This window comes from Hippopotamus amphibius, chromosome 11 (genome assembly GCF_030028045.1).
Source record: "Hippopotamus amphibius kiboko isolate mHipAmp2 chromosome 11, mHipAmp2.hap2, whole genome shotgun sequence".
In the NCBI taxonomy this organism is placed as follows: Eukaryota; Metazoa; Chordata; class Mammalia; order Artiodactyla; family Hippopotamidae; genus Hippopotamus; species Hippopotamus amphibius.
The window spans coordinates 71,026,618-71,039,040 of record NC_080196.1 but is presented as its reverse complement, the minus strand read 5'-3'; the positions used below and the strand labels follow the sequence as shown (position 1 = coordinate 71,039,040).

Below are 12,423 nucleotides of genomic sequence, written 5' to 3'. Positions count from 1 at the left end.
ATAAATAAATAAATAGAAGAAAGCGTAGGCTTGTAAGCTCCTTGACATAGATCTGGGAGATACTTTTTTGAATCTGATTCCAAAAGCAAAAACAACAAAAGCAAAAGTAAACAGATGGGACTACATCAAACTAAAAAGCTTCTGCGTGACAAAGGAAACTGTCAACAAAATGAAGAAGCAACCTACTGAATGGAAGTAAATATTTGCAAATCATATATATGATAAGGGGCTAACCTCTAAAATATATAAGGAACTCATACAACTCAACAGCAAAAACCAAACAATCTGATTAAAAAACAGGCAGAAGATCTAAATAGATGTTTTTCCAAAAAAGACATACAGATGGCCAAAAGTACATGACAAGATGCTCTACATCATTCATCACTGGGGAAATGCAAATCAGCCTCACAATGAGATATCACTTCACACTTGTTAGCGTGGTCGTCATCAAAAAGACTAGAAATAAGCACCAGCGAAGATGCAGTGAAGTGTCATGAACTGTTGGTGGGAATGTAAATTGGTGCAGCCACTATGGAAAACAGTATGAAGGTTCCTCAAAAAATTAAAAATAGAACTATCATATGATCCTGCAATTCTACTGCTGGATTTTTATCTGAAGAAAATGAAAACACTAACTCAAAAAGATATGTGAACGCCTATGTTCACTGCAGCATTATTTACAATGCCCAAGATGTGAAAACAACTTAAGTGTTTATTGACAGATGAATGGATAAAGAAGATTTGGTATATATACAGTGGAATATTATTAAGAGATAAAAATGAAATCTTGCCATTTGTGACCACGTGGATAGACCTGAAAAGCATTATGTGACATGAAATAAGTAAGACAGAGAAAGACAAACACTATATTATTTCTCTTATATATGGAATCTAAAAAAAAAAGCAACCAACCAAAAAAAAACAAAGCAAGCTCATAGATACAGACAACGGACTGTCAAAGGTGGGGGAGGTGTGGAGGGGTAGGAGAAATGGGTGAACTCTTTTTGTTTTTTGGTTAAATAAATTTCTTTTTAAAAAATTTAAAAACTAAAAAATATTCATCCTTAATAATAATGTTCAGAAGTTGTTAGATAGATTTTTACAATGTATATAAATCCAGGGAACAATTTTAGTTTGGAATAGTTGAAACTAAACTTTTTTTGTTTTTCAGTAGAAAGAAGAATTTATTATTACTTGCAGAAAGTAAGGAGGACACTGAGGATTCTTCCCAAAGCAGTATCTTCGAGACTAAACTTGATTCTAGAAAATCTCAAAAAAAAAAAAATAATGTAAGCTCTTCAATGGGATGCTTAATTTTCACTACTTTGCATATTTGAAAATATGTGTAAATATATTTTCACTACTTGATAGGGGATGTTGTTAGATATATATATTTCTAACAGGTTTCATACACTAACAGAATACATCATATTTTAAAATAAACATAAAGTAAGTGGTATTATTCAGAGGAGAGTGACCAGGATTGCCTTTTCATAAAATGGTTAAAAAATCTGGGGTTTCATTCACCATGAAAATGATGAGGCCAAGCTATGGAGGAAGGATGAGCCTCATGCAGTGCCGACCAGGATCCAATGAGGACAATTAAGTTAAGGAAGAGAGTTCTAGCTTAATACGTGCCGCTTTCTAAGGAGGTAGGTATACAGCTGAGTGGATGCCTTGGGAAGCAGTGGATTCTTTTGCCCAGAAATACTAAAATACAGCCTACGGTCATTTGGCTGGATGCTGGAAAACCTACTGAGGCATTATTTATCCACCTGTTCCACGATACTACTGAGCACCTACCAAATACATTTTCCAAGCCGTGGAATGAGGACACCATGATAAGTGAGATAGACAAGATCTCTGTCCTCATGGAGGTTGTTGCAGAACAGCTAACGGATACAGACAATTAATAAGTAAATCAACAGATAATTAAACAAGGCAATTGCTAATTATGATCATTTCTCTGACAGAAATAAATAAGATAGTGGGAGAAGCTGACGGATGGATTGTGGGGTGATAGAAGTAGGCGACATCTGAGCTAAGCCCTGACAGGTGAGAGCTGGAAGAGCATCTCAGCGTCTGAGACGGTGCACACACTGAGTTAGCCCAGGGCTTGGTTTGGTAGAGAAATCGAGGTGAAGCTGGAAATAGCAGGGAGGTACTGAAGGTGAGGCTACAGGGCAGGAGTTGGCTCCACCCACAGCTTTGCGGGGAGGCCCCAGGGAGAAGATTTTGCTAAAGGGAATGAGGGCTTCCCTGGTGGCGCAGCGGTTAAGAATCCGCCTGCCAACGCAGGGGACACGGGTTCCATCCCTGCTGCAGGAAGATCCCACATGCCTTGGAGCAACCAAGCCCATGCACCACAACTACTAAGCCTGCTCTCTAGAGCCTGCGAGCCACAACTACTGAAGCCCGCGTACCTAGAGCCAGTGCTGCACAACAAGAAAAGACACCGCAATGAGAAGCCCGTGCACCGCAACGAAGAGTAGCCCCCATTCTCTGCAACTACAGAAAGCCTGCGCTCAGCAATGAAGGCCCAATGCAGCCAATAAATTAAATTAATTAATGAATTCATTCATTCATTAGTTAATTTACTTATTTTAAAAAAAGAAAGTAAAGGGAATGAGCTAACACTGAAAAGTTTGAAACAGGGGAGTGATGTCATCGATTTATATTTTTTAAAAATAGGTGGTATACAAGATAATCTTTAAATTTCTTTCTAAAGCTGAGATTCTGGGTCTGTTATGATGGAGTCTTCACCCTGTCCTATTGCACATACAAAACAATTATGTACCACACTTTCCGGTATTTGTTCTGTTTAGCAGCAGCAGTCTACCTGGAGAAAGAGCACCAAATTGCAAATTTCAACAGGAGATGGGGGAAAAAAAGAGCCATTGTTGTGATTTATCCTGAAATGGCTCTCCTCATTACTGCATCTTTCCCAGACAGGTATCTGTTCTGCTCAGCTCTGGTCCTCTGTATCTGCTGACTCTGCCCCCACCCCTACACCTCTCCTTCTAACACTTTTATCTGCTCAACAGTTCCATTACTGACAACTGATTGGGCTCTTTCTCCTGGTCTTAACTCATTATTTTGCCTCATAAAGAAGGGCCCGTCTCCTTCCTGTCACAATGGACTGTACTTTTGTACTGAAGCCTTGGCCTGGACTCAAGATCATCTTCTCTCTTATAGTCCATGACACTATAGTCTCCTTGAGAACAAGGGTTATATCTGGTTCGCTGTTATATCCCCGTATTCATCACAGGGTTTGGCACCTCTGATTGCTGGGTTTTCCATAAATGCTGGTGAATGAATAAGCACCTTGACCTTGGGCAGCCTGTACAGACCTGAGATCCTGGACCCGAAATTTCCTCTCTGCCACTCAATCCTATCACTCTCCTTCCAGTGTCTACATTGTGAAATACGATGGCTCTGTGCCAGTTACATTCTCCCAACCATCTTAACCAGAGCTGGAACTGAGTCCTTTTTTTCTTCTTTTCTCTTAATCAGTCAAGGCACAAGCTTGGGATTGTTTTTCTGAATTGTGGCTGAGTCTTAACTAGAATAACTCAGAAAAAGCAAGTCTGCAGATGCTCTGCATCATTTCCAGGGTGATAATAACAGCTCACATTCATTGGGCACTACTGCTTGCCAGGCACCATACTAAGTGCTTTGCAGACATTGTCTCCTTTGATCTTCACTGCAAAGTTATATGGAAAACATTATTATCCCCATTTTACAGATGAGAAAATCGAGGCTTAGAGAGGCTAAGTGATTTGCCTAGGGTCACAGAGTTAACAAGGAGATCTGAGATTTTCAAGATCCTTCTGAATGTAAAACTTCTACTCTTAACAACTAGGGAAAAAATGTACAAAGTAAAGTTTATAATAATACATCCACATACTGAAAATTAGCAGAGAAAGGTGTAATTTAATTGATGATGTATTGAAAAATGGATGTTCATATGAAACTCTCTGTTTTATAACTGGATGAATTTTAATTTCTCTACCACACATTTTCCCTCTTTGCCTCCAAAAAATCTCATCTATTCATAATCTTTTACTAGCACATCAGAGCATACTTAAGTTTTTTGTTTTGTTTTATTTTTTTGTAATTCTAAAGCATTTTATTTTAATAAGAAGAAACTCAGGAAAACCAGGAAGGCATAGAAAACAGTCCGTGTCTTACTGAATTTTAAAAGCCTCAAAAGAAAAAAGGCATAAAAAGAACCTGAGTTCTTACATACAGCCAAAATACATATGAAATCAAACCATCCAGAACTTTAAAATCTGCTCTCCTTACAGAGATCTCTGGAAACAAAACATCTTCCAAAGTTCTGTGAGTGACAGTTATAAAGTGTTCAAAACTCAGATTTTTGCAATTTTTAGCCTAACATCAAAGCACACATTCAGATATTTTCTGATTTAAAAAGAGACTGCCTTTAAAAATGCCTGATGCTCCTAAAGTTATTTGAAACATATAAAATACACAGAGACCTGTCTACCTAGAAAACTACAGAATTACAACCTAGGGCACTAGCCTAGTATAAGGCAAAACTCCAGAAGAAGTCTTACTGAAGAATAGTAAAACGTTTCTTCAGTAAAATAGTTATAAAGGAATCCTGGTTCTAACGTTTACGCTCATTGTCATGAGTAGATTGTGTAATATTATATAATTCATTTAGGATATATTGAGAATCCGAGAAAGTACTCCTAGCAAATCACAAATAAAAATTAAGAAAATAAATGGTAAATGTTTTACCAGCCCATCTTCACTGGGGAAAATAATTTCCCAACTTGCAAAACTTACAGACTCAATTAAGAAAAATAGAAAATTAAAAAAAAAAAAGAATCCAACTTGCAGAAGGGATTATACCTCTGTGAAATTGTAAATATAAATTAGTTTTACCAAGTCAATGATTTTAAAACATTTGTACAGATGCTATGGCATATATTATATACATGTTTGTCTCATCTGATTTTTTTGGTTAGGAGGCTCTTTCAGGGCTCACAAGGCATAGGAGAACCTGGGCATGGATCATATTTTTAAAATACTTAGCTTTGCATCTTTAGACAAGTCACTTAAAGTTTCAGTTTAAAGTCTCAGTTGCTTCATCTGTGATGTAGGGGGTAATAATATTCACCTTTCACCTCTCAGAGAAGCAGTGGGTAGGGTAGAAGCATGGACTTCAAAGAGACACAACCTGGGTTTGAATCTAGCTTTTCCTCCACAGCGCACCTCAGCCTACACATGTGGGGCCTTGGATAACTTCCTTATCTGCTGGAGCCTTAGTTTCCTCATCTATAAACTTAGAATATCACACACAGTGAGATATTAAGAGGATAAGAGAAAACACATATAAACATTTGGCACTTATTAAGCTTTTGATCAATTATAGCTATTGATGTTTGTGGAAGCATTTTGTAAATTGCATTGTATATGTCAGGTTATTATATGGCTTGACTGTTTCTTCAGATGTTGTGTAGTTGCTTACTGACACAATAAACCATAACATTTCTCCATTAGTCTGTATATACGAATATATTTTCTTTTATGTATTGGAGCTTTGTTCTGATACTTTTCTAGGGAAATAAATCTATTATGAGACTGTGATATTAACAAACCTCCCAACAATGAGATCTCTTTGATTCTTCCTGCTTTGCTCTGTTCCAGTCTATAGTCTGCAGTGAATTTTTAATCTAGTCACTCATTCAATAAACACCGACTGAAGGCTTACTATGTGACAAGATCTATGCTAGGAACTATATTGCAGAAGGAATTAGCCTATTTATTTTATCACAGATGGTTTCATTCAATATTGTGAGTTATTATGATAAAATATTGCAGTAATATAGGAAATAGAAAATATTATAGTTTCTATAAATTGTAATGGGAAATAAGAATGTTTTGACAACATGTTACATATTCTCTAGAATATAATTATATGCCAACTCTTTTCACAAGAGTTACCATATAAATTAAATAATTCCAGTGTCTATGAGGCTAAACCAAGGAAAGGAATTTAAAAATGGAAGCAACTTTCTAATTATCATTATTTATGACTTAGTATGGAATTATCTTTCAGGATAGATTCTTAAGGGCTTTATAGCTAGAATAATTTAAAAGTGGGCCACAGTTGGAAACAATTAAGGAATAGTTCTATTTTTATTTTTCTTAACATTTATAAGCTATAGGCTATTTCTATTAATGGAAAACAACCAAATTTCATCATACCTATGTGTACATATGTCTATGATGTTCTAAAACATTTCCTTGCATCATTATAAACATAATCCATTTTAACAGTAATTGAGTGCCTCCAATGTATAGCAATTACAAACCGAATGATGAAAGCACAAGGTAAGTATATATAGTAGGCAGCAACCAACTATGGCTTGTGGACCAAAGCTAGCCTACCATCTATTTTGTAAATAAAGTTTCATTGACACACATCCAGATTCATTTGTTTACGTAATAATCTTTGGCTGCTTTTGTGATCTACTGGCGGAGTTGAATAGCTGTGATAGAGACAAGGTGGCCTGCAAAGCCTAAAATATTTTCCTTTTTTTTTACTGAAAAGGTTTGCCAACCCTTGCTTTATATTAAAGGTATGAAAGAATTGTCTACACCAACTGGAGTACGAACACAAAAATTAAAAGGGAATTAAAAGAGAGAGTTTGCTGTGTATTCAGCTCTTTTTAGGTTTGTTCTCAATGCTTATTGGACACATCAAAGGTAGGATAAATGAGCAGACAAATTCTCTACAAGCAGTTCCTGTTGAGCCAAACGGCTAAGGGACTACTCTCCCAAGATAACAAAAATTCCAAGAGTGGTCCCAAGGGACCAAGTAAATGCTCACCAGAAATGTATAATCATCCTTTTTTTGGGGAGCTGGAGGTTTTATTTTGTGTCTAATGTTTTGTGTTATTGGAAATACTGTGACTTTGTATGTATCTATAAACACCATAGCTCATTTAACTGAAAATGACTGTTATCATTAAAAATAGGAAAAAAATGTTTAGGTGTTACCTGTATGTTGTTCTTCAATCCAGACTTGCAAATACATGAAGAGGAGTAGCCCTGCTACTCCAAATATCAGCACCGAGAAGAAGACTTGTTTAGGGTTCATGACCATTTCAGATGGCTGCATCTCTCCTCACTTCTGAAGATCACATGGTTTGGTTTTCGACAGAGCTTTGATCCTTTCTTTTTCTCTTAATCGCTCGTTCCATGAAGTAACCTAAAATTTTTTTAAAAAATCCACATTGTACCTTGCTGATGACATTTCTTTCCAAATATGGTACAAATATGCAGTATATCAACACTACTGAGGATTTACATGAAATTTAACACTCTGAAGACAGAAGAGACTATAGCTGATGTCCCTAGAATGGCAATTCTCTACTGTTACTTCTACCTCATCTAAGGAATGTGCTATCCTATAGTTAATAAGTTAACAGCCTAACATTTAATTTGGGGATGCATCCCAGACTTCAGCTCTCCTATATTATAAAGTCAGGTTCAGATTATCTTTGAATGGTTTTGAGGGGGAAGAAGACTCAGAATAAATTGTTGAAGAAGGGATTTTGAAAAACATGTTTGTAGAATAAAGAGGCAAAACACCACTTCGTGTCTTAAAAATACATAAAATTCAAAATTAAGGGTTCAATCTCTCACTTCCCTCTCCTTTAAAAGGAATAGGCTTCTCCAATTTAAACAGCACACTTAAAATCCCTCAAAGGCATAAAAGGATAAATAATGAAAAGGTTAGAGTTCAAGGGCCTCTCCCCCAATAACATGGGAATAGAGAAATCTACCTCAGATTACAGAAATCTACCTCAGTAATAAAAGGTTACTTTACTTAAGGAAATATTGAAATGGTGTTGTTTTAGAACAATCTCATTTAGCGGAACCCTAACTTTACATTTTTTAAAGCTCCATCCATGTTTGAGAATTTGATGAAAATATAAACCCTCTCCTTAGAAAAATATAAACACACACAAAATCTTGCGTCAAATATCAGTATGTTTATGGACTTACTGGAACCCAAGTTAAGAAGCCCTGCTCCTGATGAACAGCCGTGCAAATATGCAGTAGCTTGCATGGTGAGCTCACGTAGCAGGCCAGCTAATGAGGCCAAGGTCATGGCTTTGCGTCTAAGGCTGGTCAAAGACCTTGGCTCTGTTCCTTGGCCATGGACCACACCCCCTCTTTGGATGAGCTGAATAAATGGTTTCTCACTGTGAGAACATCACACACAGTGCTGTGTCTAAAAATTCTCTCTCCTTTCTCTCCAAAGATGCCTCAAAAACTTCTGAAAGAATATTGATTTAGCTTTTTCAAGAGGCGTTTGGTGAGGCACAAGGTAAAAGTTAAAACATGTTGTGGGAGAGTGCTAGGCTGGTGAAAGGATAATATTTAGCTATGCTTGGCAAAATCAATTTTCATACAGATGTTGGGCTTCAAAGGCAACCTATGAGGTCAGAATTAGACGTGGAAAGGGCAGAATGATCTCCTGATTAGAAAAAAAGAAATCCAACAAATAGGTAAAAGTGTTTATGTAAAACAACAATGAAAAGTCATATTATAAATACATTTTTTCCTTCATATTTTAATTATACATGCAAAGGGCCAGAGTAAGAGCAGTGATTGTCAGCACTGCCTGAGGAGCTTTCTCGAACCTACTTCTCTGAGTCCCTGGAGGAAGGGACGACGGTTAACGTTTTCACAAGTGCATTTGAAGATTTTAAGCACTTTCTTGATTTTGGTAGTAGAGGAAGTGTTTGAATAAGTAGAAGAACTGAGAATATTAGCATACTGCTCATTTGGTGGGTGATACTCTGCTCTTATGTTGACTCAAAACTGAAATATTATGGGCTTTCCAAACATATGCAACAAAGAACACTTCCCAAGGGAGATCTGCAATTTGAGGTGTTCCAAGATTGAATCCCTCAAGGAAAACTCCAAAGGGAAGCCAGCTTTCTCTTTTGTTTTCTCTTTTGCAATTAAACAATGAACAGACATAATTTCTGAGTCCACAAGAAGATGCAGATAGGAGGAAATCAGTTAAACAAAATCTACTACTAACAAAGAAATAGTTGTTTACAAGAAAACAGAGACTTTTACAATCTGTCTACAAAATTAAAACTTATCTCAGAAGAAAGAGGATAGAAGAAAACTCATAAATCAGAACAGAGCCTGTTCCCACCTGTGGGAATGGTGGGTGTGAAAGCCAAAAGAAGTACTCCTTGGGGGTTTGCAGAGGAAAATTATTACCTATGATGCTGGAAAAAGATTAAGAATTTGCCCTTCCTTTCTTCAGGAGATGTTGCTATACTCTGACATAGCCTCCTGGGTAAGAAGTCGGTAGAAAACCCATAATTGTTATTATGGCAGATGTGAGTAGAACTGAGTGATTAAAGCCACAAGGCAGAAAGGCAATCTGGTGTAAAATGGAGAGATACGTTTGATTTTCTCCCATCTCAGTCCATTAACCCAACATTGGCATTAGGAAATGGCTCTCATTAAACAAAGGTGAGGTGCTAGGAGCAGCAGTATTGCTTTAAGCAAACCTGAAGGTCAGTTGTGATGGGAAAACACACCTATTTGGATATCATACATCTACCTGCATGCCAGCGGAAAAAGTGCAGACTACTGGAGATTGAAATTACTTGGAATAACGCTATTTTATGTACCAGCATTATACAACATTTCCATGGTCAGAGGCTTCCTGTATTTTGTACAATCCTTTCTCTTCCTGCTCATACGCACAGTACCTTGTACCTAACAGGTACCCAACAATGGGTTGCATTGAATTGAATTTGGAGCTCCAATAACAAAATACAGGTAATTAGTTTTCTAATTGTACTTGTAAATCCTTAGTCCTAAGCCTCAAATGGGGAAATATGGACTATTAAAATACTGAAAGGGTCTATGTGACTTTGTTAAAAAGTAGATATTTATTTTTATTTGCATATCCTATGGATTTATCACTAATAATTACAAAAATATAAAAATAATTATTTCGCTCTATTATCTCTTTTCCAACACTTTAAAAATTATTCTTTCAAATAACCATGGCTATCAACAGAAGCACTTTGGGACTTCAGTCTAGCGATTACTAACAGGAGGCAATTCATTTCAGAGGAAATGGTGAGTTGTCCAGTTTGGCAGCAGCCTACAATTTTAAGGAGGGAGTTATGGAATTTTGAAAGGTCAGTTTAGACCTCATTATGCAGTTTGGTGTTGAGGAAGCCCAGCAGGGGACCCCGTTTCTTCAGCCCCCGCAGGACCTCACAGTCCTTGTCTTCTGCCTCTTCCATAGCAGCCTCACTATTCTCCATCCCCTTCCCACCCTCTGAGCACACACAGACCGTCGGGGACAGACTCCCTCAATTTACTACCTGCCCCTCATCGTTATCATCTGGCCCTGCCCACATTCCTCTGCCTCTCTCACCGATGAACAGGAGTCCTTGTTTCTGTCTCTCCCGGGCCGCTGTGAAACGCAGCTGCATCACCCTCCCCAGCCTGGGTCTCACTCTGAACCTCTTTACCCAGGGCCTTTTCCCTCTGTAACCCCTCCAGCCATCGCTCCACTGCTGTCACTCCCAGGCAAACTTGAAGGACTCTGCCCTGACTGCCTCAGACGCCTATTTCCCAGCCTTTTCTCAACCCACAGCTGCCCTGGAGGCTGGAGAAAACGTGATGTGGCTCAGAAGCTGTGTAGGGATGGGAAATTTATAATACCCTGGGTTTTTGTTTTGCTATCATGGTTTCCTCATCTGCGAATTTCCTGTTTATATCTCTTTCCCACTTTTCTTAGTTCTTTTCTTATTGGATGGGAATTCTTCATCAGTTATAAGCGTTAAAAAAAATCTTTCTGTTTGCAACTTCTTTCCTTCCTCCCTCCCTTCCTTTGCTGGTGGTGTGACTGTTTTATGGTGCAGACATTTAAAATCAATTTTTATCATTCTTTTCCTTGTTGACTTATCAGTTAGAGTCTTGAAAGAAAACATGTGATGTATTTAAAATCATGAAATTGTGGAGAGTCTAGTAAAGCGACAATTTACAAAGACGTGTTCAGGGTTTTCAGAAACCAGCAAGGGGTAGAGCAGTCCTCAAGGGCAAGTAACAGCAACCAGTCCTAGAAGTGAAGACAGGAAATAGAGCTATTATTCCTGAGCCTCGAGAAGTGGCTGGAGGCAGGGGGATGGCTGATGTCCGAGCTGTAGCCTATTGTACAAGGACATGGACAACACGTTGTAGCCAGGTGTTAAGCGAACCAGAAGAATAAACTACCCCATCCTCAATTTCTACCTGTCCTGAGACTTCCTGTCAGTGACCTACTTGGCAAACACAACTCAAAGCCTGAGGACCAGAGAGCTGTTTTATGGAACACGTTCCAGTGAGCCTTCTAAACCACAGTGCAGGGAGGGCACGGCAGAGATGGACAGCACCAAGCTCAGTTTATGTTCCTTAGAGTTTTCTAAGATAATATTCCTTACCTTCAAATAACACAATTATTCTTTCAGGTTTCCTTCCAAAGGTTTTAATGTTCTACTCTTCGTAATTAGAATTTGAATCCACCTGGAATGTACGTTTATGTATGTTGTAGGCTATTCATTTCACGTGGACAACTGTCCAACTCTACTTACTCAGTAGTTTTTTAATGCTGATTTTGTTATATAGCAAGTTCCTATATATGTCTGTACAAACATATGGGCCTATCTTTGAGGAACGGAAAATGAATCTGATGACTGATTTGATTTTGTTAATGGTCATTTTTTAATTCGCTTTACTTTTTTGAGTCACCTTTAGGCTTATATTGTACAGACAACTAGCATTTCCTTTTAATGTCCAGATTTATAAGCACAGAGTTGTTCATAGGATTTTCTTATGATTTTAAAGATTTCTTTCATAACTGTAAATATAGCCCCCTTTTCATTCTCAATACATGTATTTGTGCCTTTTCTCTTTCTTTGAACATTCTTGTTTAAGAGTTGTCTGTTTTATTTAAAAGTATATTGTAATTCCTCTGTTGTTTTTTGTCCTCTATTTATTGATTTCTTCTCTTCATTTCTTTCCTCATTCTGCTTTTTTTCTTTAGGGATATCTGTTGGTTTTTTTCCCCAAAGTTTTTGAATTGAAAATTAATTCATGTATATTAGTTCTCTTTTATAAAACCCATTTATGTGAGCCCACTAATTTCCTCCAAAACTACTTTTGTGGCATATCACGTGTTTTCACATGCAGTATTTTCACTGTCATCCAGTTCTAAGTATTTTGTAGTTTAAATTATAAGCTTAAGTCTTTTTTTAAATGTCTTGTTTTTAAAACGAGTTTTCTCCTTTTTCTTCTTTAGTTTCCTAAGGTTACTGAATCCTCTCTGTTCTTTCTGCTTTCTTTGAATCTATATATTTC

At 37.4% G+C, this 12,423-nt stretch overlaps 1 protein-coding gene across 2 annotated transcripts in view; it reads right to left on the bottom strand.

The window, feature by feature from the left end:
- The window catches only part of CHST9 (carbohydrate sulfotransferase 9), a 257,048-nt gene that overhangs the window by 212,321 nt on the left and 32,304 nt on the right, over positions 1 to 12,423 (bottom strand). Inside the window, exon 2 of one of the 2 annotated variants that reach the window (XM_057699745.1) lies at positions 7,033 to 7,243. In XM_057699745.1, the coding sequence (XP_057555728.1) occupies positions 7,033 to 7,153 (121 nt within the window). In that variant the 5' untranslated portion in view covers positions 7,154 to 7,243. Of the gene's footprint in view, positions 1 to 7,032; positions 7,244 to 12,423 lie in introns of those variants that run through there. The other variant, XM_057699744.1, reaches the window with a different exon arrangement.